Below are 15277 nucleotides of genomic sequence, written 5' to 3'. Positions count from 1 at the left end.
TAATTCCTTGTCATGATTAGACTTGAGAAGATGAAGCTTAGAATATTCAAGCTGAGTGTGAAGACGAATTCCAGTAGCGCCTCTCTGACTTGAACAGAACAGGATGGGGCCCTGTCTCTGTAGTTTCTCTTTGTTATCTTGTTCTTCCTTTTACTGCCATTGGCGTGATTGCTGGGGCTTGGTGCTTACACAGCAAACCCACCATTCCCAAGGGCCATCCTTCAACCCCCTTTTCTCTTTTTGACGGAGCGCAGACAGAAATGTAGAAGGGAGAGGGAAGGCAGTAGAGAGACACCACCACCTGCTTCCTCCCTGCAGGTGGGCAGTGGAGTGGGGGGCTTGAACCTGGGTCCCTGTGCATGGCAATGTGTGTGCTTAGTGAGGCGTATCACTGCTAGCCCTCTGTTACTGTTTCCTAACTAAGAAGTAAAAGATGGGGGGGTCTCTGGTGGTGGCACAACGGGTTAAGTGCACATAGTAAGTATGGAGTGTCGGGACCCACGCAAGGGCTCTGTACCTGCAGGGGATCGCTTCACAAGCAGTAAAGCAGGTCTGCAGGTGTCTGTCTGTCTTTCTCTATCCCTCTATCTTCTCCTCCTCTCTCAATTTCTCCCTATCCTATCCAAAAAACTGAAATCCACAGGAGCAGTGGATTCGTATTGCAGGCATCGAGCCCCAGCAATAACTCTGGAGGCAAAATAAATAAATAATAAAAAGTAAATGACTAGGGAGTCGGGCGGTAGTACAGAGGGTTAAGCGCATGTGTTGCGAAGCACAAGGATCGGCCATAAGGATCCCGGTTCGAGCCCCTGGCTCCCCACCTGCAGGGGAGTCACCTCACAGGCGGTGAAGTAGGTCTGCAGGTGTCTGTCTTTCTCTCCCCCTCTATGTCTTCCCCTCCTCTCTCCATTTCTCTCTGTCTTATCTAACAACGACATTAACAACAACAACAATAAAATAAAAAGTAAAAGAAAAAAATGGAATAAGTTAGAATTTAAGTAGAATATGGATAAAAAGAAAAACGCTACGTGGGAAATGTTAAAATTAGTCTGTTTACTACTTTTTCCTAGCACCTGAGGTCAGTTGGTTCGCAAATTGTCCACCATGCACCTGCTCGTTGCTAGAAACACATTTAAAGACTGGAGACAACAGTAAACAGAAATTCCTTTTGAAATCCGTATGCTAACCGAAGACTATCCTTTTTGAACAGGAAGATCAGGCTTGCGCTACCTGCCTGATCCTTGCTTGTTCCAGTGCTGCTTGTGACAGAGAGGTGTCTGCCTGGGCCACAAGGGCTTTCTTCAGGTACACGGCAGGGTTCTGTCATTCCAGACCATGGTTTTAAGTGATTGCATTGGTGGGGAGACGTCATTGGGTGGTTTTTGCACGAAATTTTTATGCTAGACTTCCCTTCTTCAATCCCTTATACCACCATTAGGCAGAGAGGAATAATGCTTTTTGTGTTATTATTAAAATATTTGTTTATTTATTCCCTTTTGTTGCCTTTATTGTTTTATTGTTGTTGTTATTGATGTTGTTGCTGTTGGATAGGACAGAGAGGAATGGAGAGAGGAGGGGAAGACAGAGAGGGGGAGAGAAAGACAGACACCTGCAGACCTGCTTCACCGCCTGTGAAGCGACTTCCTTGCAGGTGGGGAGCTGAGGGCTCTAACTGGGATCATTCTGCTGGTCCTTGCGCTTTGCGCCACGTGCGCTTAACCCGCTGAGCTACCGCCTGACTCACGGAATAATGCTTTTAAATAAAAATCAGAAAACGAAACAGTTGCATTGACCGGTGTTGTAGTTTATGGGTTTGCCAAAGCATTTGGTAACCTTTTAGGCATTACTGAAATTTATTTGCAAAAAAGTGAGAAATCTGCAAGAATTATAATGGTAGTGGACGTGGCTGGATCCAATCTTTTTTTTTTTATATATATTTTTTTAATATATTTTTTTAATATTCTCTTTTGTTGCCCTTGTTTTAATTGTTTTAGTTATTGTTGTCATTGTTGGATAGGACAGAGAGAAATGGAGAGAGGAGGGGAAGACAGAGGGGGAGAGAAAGACAGACACCTACAGACCTGTTTTACCGCCTGTGTGGCGACCCCTCTGCAGGTGGGGAGTCGGGGGCTCAAACCGGGATCCTTGCGCCGGTCCTTGTGCTTGGCGCCACATGTGCTTAACCCGCTGTGCCACCGCCCAGCCCCCTGAATTTTTTTAATCTTTACTTATTTATTGGATAAACATAGCCAGAAAATTGAGAGTGAGGGGGGTTAGAGAGAGGGAGAGACAGAGAGACACCTGCAGCCCTGCTTCACCATTTGTGAAGGTCTCCCCCTCCAGGTGGGGACTGGGGACTTGAACCTGGCTCCTTGTGCACTGTGACATGTGCTCAACCAGGTGCACCACCACCCAGTCGCTTGAAAATCTTTTTACATAACCATCCTGCTGTCTCCCCAGCCCTGTGTGTATTTTTAACCTAAATAGTCTTACTCCAGCTCTTCAGATGCTGCGTTTCACTGAGTAAACTCAGCCTCTCGTCACGAAACTAGGTATGGTGGTGAAGCCCAGATGAGATTTCCAACCGCTCTCCCTACGCCGAGCAATGTCGGGCCCATCTTGGGGTCTCCTGTCTACGCCAGTAAGTATGAAAGACTGAAATGAAACTAATGGTGGAGGGACTTGTTGAGACATTGTTGGACATCCCCCTCACCCCCCCAGCTCTTAATGGATAAAATGTCCCTGTACATTTTTCTTGCAGTCATTGTATTGATAACTTTATAGATGCCTTGCTCTAAACTGTGGTGGTACATTCCTCTGTTGTTGGCATTGTCATTATTATTACTATTGAAACCTTACTGTCTACTAGGGAACAAAGTAGTTCCTAGCCGATCGTTTTCTCAGAACTCATTTGTTATTTCTTTGAAAGGAAGGAGGCGAGATACTCAATAGCAACTGTGTCTCTGAGTTTTTACTGTGCTGGGGTGACAGCATCACTCACTTCCTCTTAGCCTTAGAGTCAGCCCGTGTCTGACCGACTGGATCCAGAGGACTGGAGGTCCCTTCCTCACCTTGACATTCTTTCCTGTCTAGGTTCTCCTCTTCCTGGTGGTAGTCCCTACCCAAATCCATCCTTCTTGGCAACACCAGTTCAAGGTACCTCGTTTCCTTATTTTAGATTGTTTCTTTTTTTGAGGACAAGCACTGTGAATTACTACGCTTAGTACGAAAAATGGTAACCTGTCTACTGTATTAATGATGTGATTTACTTTTTTTTTTTTTAACCAGAGCACTGCTCAGCTCTAGCTTATGGTGGTGTGGAGGATTGAACCTGGGACTTGAGAGCCTCTGGCATCAAAGTCTCTTTGCATAACCATTATGCTATAACCCCACCCAAAATGATGTATTTAATAGACACCCAAGAAAGCAATGATATTCATTAAGGAATGTTTTTACTTGGGAATTCCTTAGTAGTAAACCCTGAGAAGTTACTGATTTGAGTATCAGACTTTAATAACTGACCCTGAAGTCTACATGATTAATTCTGTCTCCCGCCCAGCAGTGTGCAGTGATTGAAATTCTTTCATCCTGCTTTGTTGATACCTGAAAGCCAGCCTGGCTTTTTTTTTTTTTTTAATCTTTATTTATTTGTTGGATAGAGACAGTCAGAAATTGAGAGGGAAGGGGTGATAGAGAGGGAGAGAGACAGAGAGACACCTGCAGCACTGCTTCACCACTTGTGAAGCTTCCCCCCGCAGGTGGGGATCGGGGACTCGAACCGGGTCCTTGCACACTGTAACGTGTGCTCAACCAGATGCACCACCACCTGGCCCCAACCCATCCTCCTTTGAACTAAGAAAAACAAATTTATTACCTCCTACAAGAAAGAAAATGAAAAATGAATTATTTATTCTGGCATTTTGATAAATGTTCTTACATATGATTCTGTATATAATTACATTGGATCGCTGAGAATTAGGATTTTTTTTTTAAGAGAGAGAGAGAGGGAGAGAGACAGACCCCCACAATCCAGAGCATGGCTGGCACATGGGGCACAAAATAGAGGGAGACAGAGACCGGCCTGAGTGTGGCTGCAGCACATGGGGCAGAGAGGCTGAACTCGGGACCTCCTACTTGAAGGTCCATTGCTTTCCACACTGCACCATCTCCCGACACTCAGTGCTTCACAGTGAGGCTTATGCTGTCTTTTTCTCTCGCAGGTGTTCATCCTCCTGCCATGTCAACCCCACTGTGTGCCCCAGGAAACCCCGCAGCTCAGGCCCCAAGTCTGAGCTGTGTGACTGGGCCTGAGATTGTGTATTCGGGAAAACACAATGGCATTTGCATTTACTTTTCTCGAATCATGGGGTGAGTTTTTTAATAGATAAGCCAACTGCTCTGCTCACCTCCGCCTCTCGTGTAGTCTCGTAATTTTCACTGTAAACTTGGGCAGTGAATGGAACCTCTCTTGGCCACTATTAAGGTTATCTTGTAGCATTCAACCTCTTCTATTGTCTGACCCTTTTTTATTGGTTGTTTCTACATATAATGTTACAAGCCACCTCCTAATTCTGCTGTGCCCATCATCGGTGAGTTTGCTCTGATCTTGGGTTGAAGAGAGCTCTGTCTCTTGGCTGGACTCTTACATGTATAAGATCATGTTATCACGCTGGACCTGAATGGCTTCAGCTAGAGGATCTGCATTGTTCTGCACTTGGTCTCTCCTCCTCCAGCAGGGGGCCCAGGGGCTACTTGGTGGTAGCTGAGTTCCATAGCAGGGGTGGGGCCAGAAAGATAAAATACAGTGTGTCTTGATGCTTAGACTTAAGAATTTTTCCCATCATTTCCATGTCCTTTACTTGACCAGGGAGGAATCTTCAGGCCAAACCAAATAAAAAATTAGGAAATAGACTTCTTGTTATGAGATCAAAGTCTTATTACTTAGGTGGCAGTGATAGGGAGGGTGAAGGACCTGGCTGTCTTTGTGGTCAGTCAGTCATGCCGTCCAGTTCATTATCAGGTCCGTAGACTAGGGGAGTGTGTTTTCACTTGGGCCGCACAAAGCCCTTTCAGTCTGCTTTGTGTTCTGAGCCTCCGTCCCAGGAGCAGGAGCAGCCGTCCAGGCCTCCTCAGCACTCCAGCAGCACTGGATGCGGGAGCTAGCTCGGAGAGCGGGCCGGGCCTGGCCCTTCCTTCCTCACCCCTCACGTGACTTCATGAAGTCACTGGAACCACTTGTTTCTGAAACAGCATAAACAGAAAGGCATTGACTGCTGCAGTGTGTTTGCTTTTACCCGTCTTCTCCTAGCGTTTGCCCTTCTTCCGTAGCCAGTCAACAGCGTCAGGTTGAGTTTACTCGTCTGAGGCATAGTCACTAAATGCCCCTTTTTGTTGCAGAAACATCTGGGATGCTAGTTTGGTTGTGGAGAGAGTCTTCAAGAGCGGCAGCCGAGACATCACTGCAGTGAGTCCTGTGGGGTAGAGCGTGTTGAGTCTGTGAGGCTGGGGGGCTGTCCACACTGCCCCACCTCCAGACCACGCTCAGTGATGATTCTGTCGTGTATGTGCTGTGTACTTGCTCAGTGAAATGCCCACCCCATGCCTTGTGTCAGCTGTTGGCGATGGACTGATGAGTACACTTTTTCTTTCTTCTTTTTTCTGTCATTGCCACCAGGATATCACTGCACCCTCTGCTGTTTCTGGTGGCCATTTATCCTTTTCTTTCTTTCTTTTTTATTAGATACAACAGAAAAGTTGAGGTGAGAGAGGGAGATATGTAGAGAGGGAGCGAGAGACACCTGCAGCCCTGCTTCCCTGCTTTGGAAGCTTCCCCCTGCAGGTGCCGAAGGGGATTGAACCCGGTGAATACACACATGGTGAAGAATACACCCAACCTGTGTACCGGCACCTGGCTCTGACAAGTATGGTTCTTAACGATCAGAGCCTGATAATTCACTCTGAGGAAATCATCTGTCTCCCTCACATAATGTGAAGGGCACTGATAGGCTGGGCCCTAGCACTAAGATGCCTCCAAGACTTGGTGGGCCCGGCACTGACTCTCAGGGGGATACTCCTATGCTGCACTGTGAATATGTCCTTGGACTCTGCCATGAGCTGAAGTAGGGGGACTGGTCACTGCTCTGGCTTCACTCTACCAGGCTGACTTTCAGATGCTGAGCTATTTTGCCAACTGAAGATTTTTTTATTGTGAAGTATGAGTATAATTGATCTTATGCTGTTATCTTTTTTAAATAAGATGCCACATATCTCTTTAAACTATGTTACACACACACACACACACACACACACACCTTCATTTCAGCCAGAGCACTGGTCACCTTTGGCTTACACGGGTGCCAGGGATTGAATCTGGGCCTCAGAGCCTTAGACATGAAAGTCTTGTATAACCACTATACCACCTCCCTAGCCCCCTGATACTTTTTTTTTTTTTTGAGATTTACTTGATAACACCAGAGAGTGAGCCCAAGCATCAGTCTGTTTTTAATATTTATTTATTTATTTATTCCCTTTTGTTGTCCTTGTTGTTTTATTTTGTAGTTATTGTTGTTATTGATGTTGTTGTTGGACAGGACAGAGAGAAATGGAGAGAGAAGGGAAAGACAGAGAGGGGAGAGAAAGACAGACACCTGCAGACCTGCTTCACCACTTGTGAAGTGACTCCCCTACAGGTGGGGAGCTAGGGGCTTGAACCAGGATCTTTGAGCTGGTCCTTGTGCTTTGCTCCGTCTGCGCTTAACCCGCTGTGCTACCGCCCTGCTCCCCAAGCGTCAGTCTTTACGTTTGCATTGAAGGTCCAAGCTAAAAGCCTCTTGCTGAGGGCCCGACACCTAAGCCACCTTGTGGGCTGCTGATGCCCTTTGAAAAGTCACTTTTTAAAATATTTATTTATTTATTTATTTATTGAGTATCTGCTCAGCAGAGTCTGTTTCCATGAATTAGTAGCAAGCTCAGCTCTTCCTGTGGTAGGATGTTGTGGGCTGAGTGATTAGTATGTTAAAAAGTAAAAAAATTATCAAGTGTTCACTTACTCTTTTTGTATTTTCCTTTCTATAATTTTTTAAGTTCTTTTATTATTGTTGTTGTTGTTATTATTATTATTATTTTACCAGAGCAGTGCTCAGCTATGACTTGGGTGGTGTTGGGAATTGAACCTGGTACTTCAGAGCCTTGGGCACGAAAATCTTTTGCATAAATCATTATGCTGTATCTCCAGCCCCCATCTGTAAATTACACCTCAATAAATTAGAGCAGAAGGGAGCACTGTGATCTTACATAAATATTTGCTTATTCATATCTTTATTAATGAGAGAGAAAACCAGATTCTAGGGGTTGAAATCAGGACCTCATCTTGAGAGCCTAACACCTCATGCAATGTGCCGCCTCCCATGCCTCAGTGATGTGATGTCTAGTCCTTTATTCTTTTCACCAAATGAAATGATACAAGACTTGGTAGATAGCATAGTGGCTACGCAAGAGACTTTGATGCTTGCGACACCACTGGCACCAGGTTCAGTCCCTGGACCAGAGCTTGAGCATTGCTCTGGGGGACTAAAAGGGAGGAGACAGGTGTTAACTTTACTATTTATGAAGTTAGGAGGACTCTCCAATGTTATATTCAGTTATATACAGAGGAGTGTGTGTGTGTGTCTGTGCTTGTGTCTTTTAGTATCACGAATTTTTCAGTGATTTTTAACTGTTAACAAATAATATCATTACAGATTGAAAGTAGTGTTCCTTCTCAGCTTTTGGAGTCAGTACTACAAGAACTCAAAGGTCTACAAGAATTTCTAGACAGGAACTCCCAGTTTGCTGGAGGGCCATTAGGAAATCCTAAGTAAGAATAAATAAGATTTCTTTACTCCTTTGTTTTTTCCTACAGAGATGTTGTTTACATGTTATAAAATCTGAAAATACGAGTAAGTTCAGGACCAGCAAAATGGTTCCCTTGGGTAGTGTACTTTTTCTTGGGTACCAGCTGCTTGTTGTGCAGATTTCTGTCATTCGTGAGAGACGTCTTCATTCTTCTTGCTTGAGATAGATAGGGAGAGACGCACTGCTTCACCATCCGTGGGGCTTCCTCAGAGAGTCCACAGTTCTCCCATGGCCAGCTTGCACTTCATGCATGGAAAAGCATGTGGCCTGCAGACCATACGTTCTGCTAGCCCAATTGGGATTCCAAACAGTGTTCGCCTTTGAGAGTCCTTGCAAGGACTAAACTGAGTCACTGGTGGGAGGAAAAAGTGTCGGAGAAAAGACAGCTATCATTACTACCCTTCTGCTCTTTTTTTTTTTTTTTAATATTTATTTTATTTATTTATTCCCTTTTGTTGCCCTTGTTGTTTTATTGTTGTAGTTATTATTGTTGTTGTCGTTGTTGGATAGAACATAGAGAAATGGAGAGAGGAGGGGAAGACAGAGAGGAGGAGAGAAAGACAGATACCTGCAGACCTGCTTCACCGCCTGGGAAGCGACTCCCCTGCAGGTAGGGAGCCGGGGTTCGAACCGGGATCCTTATGCCGGTCCTTGTGCTTTGCGCCACCTGCACTTAACCCGCTGCGCTACAGCCCGACTCCCCTACCCTTCTGCTCTTAGAGATACTTCAAACATGTGAAGAATAAAAAAGGAAAAATGGGGATCGGGTGGTAGTGCAGCAGGTTAAGCACAGGTGGCGTGAAGCACAAGAACCAGCATAAGGATCCCGGTTTGAGCCCCCAGTTCCCCACCTGCAGGGGAGTCGCTTCACAATCTTTCTCTCCCCTCTGTCTTTCCCTCCTCTCTCCATTTCTCTCTTTCTTTTTCTTTTTTTTTTTTTGAAAGATTTTATTTGTTCATGAGAAATGATAGGAGAAAGAACCAGACATCACTCTGGTACATGTACTGCCTGGGATTGAACTTGGGACCTCATGCTTGAGGGCCCAAAGCCTTATCCACTGCGCCACCTCCCAGACCACATCCTCTCCATTTCTCTCTGTCCTATCCAACAATGACAACACCAATAAGAACAATAAAAAACTACAAGAGCAACAAAAGGAAAAATAAATCTTTTTAAGATTTATAAGGGAGTCTTGCATACGCACAGCGGGTTAAGCGCAGGTTGCACAAAGCGCAAGGACTGGCGTGAGGATCCCGGTTCGAGCCCCCGGCTCCCCACCTGCAGCGGAGTCGCTTCACAGGTAGTAAAGCAGGTCTGCAGGTGTCTATCTTTCTCTCCCCCTCTCTGTCTTCCCCTCCTCTCTCCATTTCTCTTTCCTATCCAACAACAACAATAGTAACTACAACAGTAAAAAAAAAAAAAAACAAGGTCAACAAAAGGGAGTAAACAAATATTTTAAAAAGGTTTATAATAAAAAAAAATGGAAATGGAAAAACTGGGTCAGGGATAGCATAATGGTTCTGCAAAAAGACTCTCAAGTCAGAGGCTCCAAAGTCCCAGCCAGGTTCAATCCACAGCACTACTACAAGACAGCTGTGCAGTGCTCTGGTAAAAAAAAAAAAAAGAAAATCAGAAAGGAAAAATATTCATAACATTTCCTAATAGAACTGTATGAAACACACAGGTCATGCAAGCTTACAGAAAGTGCGTGGGGACTGCCAGGGGGTGGGGAGGAGTGTGGTGTGAAGTCGCGTCGTGGTGTAGTTCTGCCCTCAAATGCTTGTGTTGTGTGAGAAGGCTGCCACCTCAGTCTGGCTGCACAGAGCCTTTCTGCACTTTGTTCCAGCGCTCCCGCCAAGGCGCAGCAGAGGCTTCTCGGGTTCATATGTCCCGAAAACGGAAACAGCCAGCAGATGCAGCAGGAGCTGCAGCGCAAATTCCATGGTAGGTGCTGCTCCTCGGGGTCAGGCTGGGACACTCGGCTGTCTGTGATGGCGCCAAGGGCCGGGGCCGCAGACGGGGACCTTTGCACACAATCGGCACGCTGTCTGCTCCACCCCGGTTAGGGGCTGTGCACCAACAACACTAGAGTGTGTGTCCTTACTCAGTCGGGCACAGTGGACATACCTCCAGGTCCAGTTGACAGTATAAAGTACTGGCTTGTTGATTGGCTAGAGAAGTTGAGAAGGGAGTGGCGAGATAGAGGAAAAGAGACACTGTAGCACCGCTTCACTACGAGATAGACAGGAAAAGAGACACTGCAGCACCGCTTCACTACGAGATAGACAGGAAAAGAGACACTGCAGCACCGCTTCACTACGAGATAGACAGGAAAAGAGACACTGCAGCACCGCTTCACTACTAGATAGACAGGAAAAGAGACACTGCAGCGCCGCTTCACTACGAGATAGACCGGAAAAGAGACACTGCAGCGCCGCTTCACTACGAGATAGACAGGAAAAGAGACACTGCAGCGCCGCTTCACTACGAGATAGACAGGAAAAGAGACACTGCAGCGCCGCTTCACTACGAGATAGACCGGAAAAGAGACACTGCAGCACCGCTTCACTACGAGATAGACAGGAAAAGAGACACTGCAGCGCCGCTTCACTACTAGATAGACAGGAAAAGAGACACTGCAGCGCCGCTTCACTGCGAGATAGACCGGAAAAGAGACACTGCAGCGCCGCTTCACTACGAGATAGACCGGAAAAGAGACACTGCAGCACCGCTTCACTATGAGATAGACAGGAAAAGAGACACTGCAGCACCGCTTCACTACGAGATAGACAGGAAAAGAGACACTGCAGCACCGCTTCACTACGAGATAGACCGGAAAAGAGACACTGCAGCGCCGCTTCACTACGAGATAGACAGGAAAAGAGACACTGCAGCGCCGCTTCACTACGAGATAGACAGGAAAAGAGACACTGCAGCGCCGCTTCACTACGAGATAGACAGGAAAAGAGACACTGCAGCACGGCTTCACTGCGAGATGGAGGAAAGGAGACACTGCAGCACGGCTTCACTACACAGGAAGTTGTCTCCTGAAAGTGGGGGCTGGGGATTTGGACCCAGGTCCTTGCACATTGTGACATGTGCACTTAACCTAGAAGCAACTACAGTATGAGTGGTCTGCATAGTACAGCTGTGCAGAATAAACAATGGTACAGTCATTTCAGAGTAGCAATAGTTGTCGTGTTTATGCCTTTGCGTATGACACGCAGGAGCATGTGTGTGTGTCGGGCGGGCGTATAGCATCAGTTCCACGGCTCGTGGTCCAGCTCGTCCGTAACAGAGGAGGATGACTTGGGAACGGCGAGCATTTTGCCCTTAGCTGTAGTTGTTTCTAGGAGCTGAAGTGTTGTTCGATTTGAAGTAAAAGCACTTAGACTGTTCCCTTTATGAGACTTCCTCTGTGTGTGTGTGTGGATGTTTTTCAGAGGCTCAGCTGAGTGAGAAAGCTTCACTTCAGGCAATCCAGCAGCTGGTTCGAAAATCATACCAGGCTCTGGCTTTATGGAAACTCCTCTGTGAGCACCAGTTCTCTGCCATTGCCGCGGAGCTGCAGAAGGTAGGACTGCCCACCGTGCTCAGTTCCTAGAGCACATGCACCAGAGTGATGTCTGGTTCTTTCTCTCTCCTGTCTTTCTCATAAATAAATAAATAAATAAAATCTTTAAAACAAAACAAAACAAGAAACACCTTTTTAAAAACGAGTCTCCTGAAGGCCAGGTGGTGGCACACCGGTCAAGCACACTTACCACCATGCACAAGGACCCCTGTTGTAGCCCCCGCTCCCCACACTTAGGGTGATGCTTCATGAGGAAGCCGGTCCCCAGATGTCTGTCTCTCTTTCTCCCCCCGCTCTGTCTTCCCCTCCTCTCTCCATCTCTCTGTCCTATCTAACAATGATGACATCAATAACTACAACAACAATAAAAAACAAAGGTAACAAAAGGGAAAATAAATATATATTAAAAAAGGAAAGTTAAAATATTAGTAGTTCCTGTATTAAGAAAATACATTATGCAAGTGAGCCAACTTCTGCAAATTTTCCTAAAATTCTGTGCAGTTAAGACAGGTGTGCTCAGTGCTGTACCTCTTGCTTTCCCTACGAGGAAATAAAAGCTCGGATAGGCCAGAATGAGAGTCCTATCTTGGGCATCAGAAAGACAATACAGTCACCTAACTATGTTGAAGCTTGGGCTTACACTTATTTTTTCCTGAATGATGTTCAGATTCAAGGCCTTGGAGTTTGGCCTCACTCAGAACAAGTCTGTTCAAGATTGATTTCTGGGGTGTACTGAACCAAGGCAAAGGACTCTGGGCAGGAACCAAAATGGAGTCTGTCTTCTACAAAGGAATCCACGTCGGAAACCCCCAGTCAGAAAGGACCAGCAGGGCGCATTGCCACGTCAGGTCCCGGCACAGGACGGCGGAGCTGGAGTCAGAGTTGTGCACCTACAACTGTGCTCACTGTGACTGTTAGCACTGTCTCTCTCCCTCTGTAACCCCTGCCCCCAGTTCTCTCTGTCCTATCAAGAACAATAGAAAGGAGCAGGGCAGCTGGGCGGGCGGTGGCTCACTGTGAAGTGCGTGTATGAACGTGTGCAAGGAGTACAGTTTGAGCCCTGCTCCCTGCCTGCAGTGGCGACACTTCAGAGGTGGTGAAGGAAGTCTTGAGCTGACCCTCTCTGTCAATTCTCTCTGCCCTATCCAATAAAATAGAAAGAAAGGAAACTGGCCCCCCAGGAGTGGTGCATTTGTCGTACTGGCACTAGTCTCATCGATAAGGATCCCGGTTCGAGCCCCCGGCTCCCCACCTGCAGGGGAGTCGCTTCACAGGCGGTGAAGCAGGTCTGCAGGTGTCACTGTTTCTCGGTGGTAAGGCCTCTACCTGTCACAACTCCCTACAGGCCATTCAGGTCTGAGAGTGATGAGGAGCTTTGCAGACACGACAGTAAGAGCAGTGCACTGCCGCTGAGCAGGGAGCACGTGGCAGGAAATGCCGGAGGGTCGCTCACATGAGGAACAGACACAGGCATCTGGACTCAGACTGCAGGACCGAGGCTTCCAGAGCCGGGGGGAGCCGGGGCTCGAACCGGGATCCTGACGCCGGTCCTTGCACCTTGCGCCACGTGCGCTTAACCCGCTGCGCTACCGCCCGACTCCCATATTTTGACTTTCTGTGTGGAAATTTGAAGTTTACTTTTGTTAGATGAACATTTTTTTGCTTCTAGGAATTTCAAGAGCAATTGAAAATCACTACCTTTAAGGACTTGGTCATCAGGGACAAGGAGCTGACTGGAGCCCTGATCGCGTCCCTCATCAACTGTTACATCAGAGACAACGCCGCCGTCGATGGCATCAGTTTGCACTTGCAGGACATTTGCCCACTGCTGTACAGCACAGATGACGCAGTCTGCTCCAAGGTGAGCTGCGCCGCTGCTGCCTCACTGTTCGCACCAGAGGCCTCCTGGCTCTGGGGACACTGCGTCTGTGCTTGGCGTCAGGCAGCTCTCAGACCCTTCTGGCTGCAGAAGCCTTGTCTGCACTGGAGAGGGGTTGGAATACGTGATTTCTTTAGAATGTGAGTCTTAAACTTTTTCATGGTGTCTGTGATGAAGCAGAGTTAACTGGGCATCTTTATCGGTCCTTTCTGCAGGTGGAAGTGGCTAAAAACTGAGTCGCGTGGACTGCCTGTCGATCGTTAGTGTATTGATCAGGCAAGAGATTGGCCACTCAGAGGTGATCTTGCTCACCGTATGTGCGAGGAATTAAGGATAGCTAGGAGTCTTTGATCCAAAACTTGTGTGCCTAGAGTTAAGAAGTGAGTCTAGAGCTGCCTTCGCCTTTTTACGTCAGCTACAGCTGCGAATGGAAACATCACTGCCATCTGTGCTGCAACACCGGCTGTGTTCTGTTTTCTGCCGCTATTGCGTTTTTACGATTTCTACTTCTAGGCAAACGAACTTTTCTCCGCTATTGCGTTTTTATGATTTCTACTTCTAGGCAAACGAACTTCTGCAGCGTTCCAGGCAAGTTCAAAATAAGATTGAAAAGGAAACAATGTTACGGGAGTCATTAAAAGAATACCAACAGATAAGCAGCCAAGTGGATCTTGCCGGTGTCTGTGCTCAGTATAGACAAGGTGAGAAACTAGGCGGCCCCAGGTCTTAACTCAGCAGAGGCCAGGCAGTGGCCACCTGGTGAAGTGCACACATGTCTCAGTGCACAAGGACCTGGCTCAAGCCCCTGATCCCCACCTGCAGGGAGAAAGCGTCACAAGTGGGAAGCAGGGCTGCTTTTCTCCCTCCCTCTTCCTCTTCCCTTTCAGTTTCTCGCTGTCTTAGCAGATAAAATAAGGTTTAAAGCAAAAGCATGTAATCCATTAAAAAAAGAGAGAGGAACGCCAATACGAGTGAAATGAGATGGATGAATCGTCATCCAGATGCTCATCTCCCTACATCACATCTGCAGTGGTCCAGATGACAGGCCATGGCCTCCATTCTGGATACTGAGCTCTTACTAGGTTATACCAGCTTTTACAAAACTTACCTTCATGTTTTCATATCTTGAAATGTGTTGCTTATTTTTTTGCCCCCAGGGTTATTGCTTGAGCTGGTTGCCTGCACTACAAATCCACTGCTCATGGAGGCTATTTTTTTCCCTTTGTTGCCCTTGTTCATCGTGATTGTTATTATTGTTACTGTCATGTTGGATAGGACAGAGAGAAATCGAGAGAGGGAGAGAAAGACAGACACCTGCAGACCTGCGTCACCGCCTGTGAAGTGACTCTCCTACAGGTGGGGAGCCGGGGCTCGAACCAGGATCCTTAATGCCGGTCCTTGGGCTTTGTGCCACTTGCGCTTAACCCGCTGCTCTACTGCCCGGCCCCTGAAATGTGTTGCTTTTAAACAGCGGATTGTAGTCCTTAAGCAGTTACAGTAATTTCTAAGTTACGATTGTATCTCAGAAGTTTTAAATACTTTTGCTAATTTTTGTAATACTACATTCCGAATTACTTTAAGTCAAAATATAGTTAAAGCACTTTTTTGATTTCCAGGGATATTTTTTTATCCAGCACAGAACTGAAACCTCCCCCCCCCCTTTACTGGGGGATTAATGTTTCACATTTGACAGTGAATACAATAGTTTGTACATAAATAACATTTCTCAGTTTTCCACATAACAGTACAACCTCCACTAGGACCTCTGTCATCCGAAACCTTATTTCTTAATTATAAATATGAAATTCTTTTTTTTTCTTTCTTTTTTTTACCAGAGCTCTGGCATATGGTGGTGTGGAGGATTGAGCCTGGGACTTTGGAGCCCCAGGCATGACTGTCTCTTTGCATAACCATTATGCTATCTCCTCCA

General features: G+C 46.6%; 1 protein-coding gene across 4 annotated transcripts in view; it reads left to right on the top strand.

Annotated features, from left to right (window-relative positions):
- Window positions 1-15277, top strand: part of NUP155 (nucleoporin 155) — a 48892-nt gene that overhangs the window by 19012 nt on the left and 14603 nt on the right. For all 4 annotated transcript variants that reach the window (XR_009549898.1, XR_009549899.1, XM_007532033.3 and 1 more), the window contains exons 15-24: window positions 1211-1305; window positions 2553-2641; window positions 3094-3156; window positions 4221-4368; window positions 5398-5464; window positions 7740-7855; window positions 9741-9838; window positions 11338-11468; window positions 13138-13329; window positions 13910-14048. Coding sequence is in view for 2 of the 4 variants with exons in the window: in XM_007532033.3 (XP_007532095.2) it covers window positions 1211-1305; window positions 2553-2641; window positions 3094-3156; window positions 4221-4368; window positions 5398-5464; window positions 7740-7855; window positions 9741-9838; window positions 11338-11468; window positions 13138-13329; window positions 13910-14048 (1138 nt within the window). In the remaining 2 variants the exon portion in view is untranslated. The remainder of the gene's footprint in view (window positions 1-1210; window positions 1306-2552; window positions 2642-3093; window positions 3157-4220; window positions 4369-5397; window positions 5465-7739; window positions 7856-9740; window positions 9839-11337; window positions 11469-13137; window positions 13330-13909; window positions 14049-15277) is intronic.

This window comes from Erinaceus europaeus, chromosome 5 (genome assembly GCF_950295315.1).
Source record: "Erinaceus europaeus chromosome 5, mEriEur2.1, whole genome shotgun sequence".
Lineage (NCBI taxonomy): Eukaryota > Metazoa > Chordata > Mammalia > Eulipotyphla > Erinaceidae > Erinaceus > Erinaceus europaeus.
This window is presented reverse-complemented; position numbering and strand designations above follow the sequence as displayed.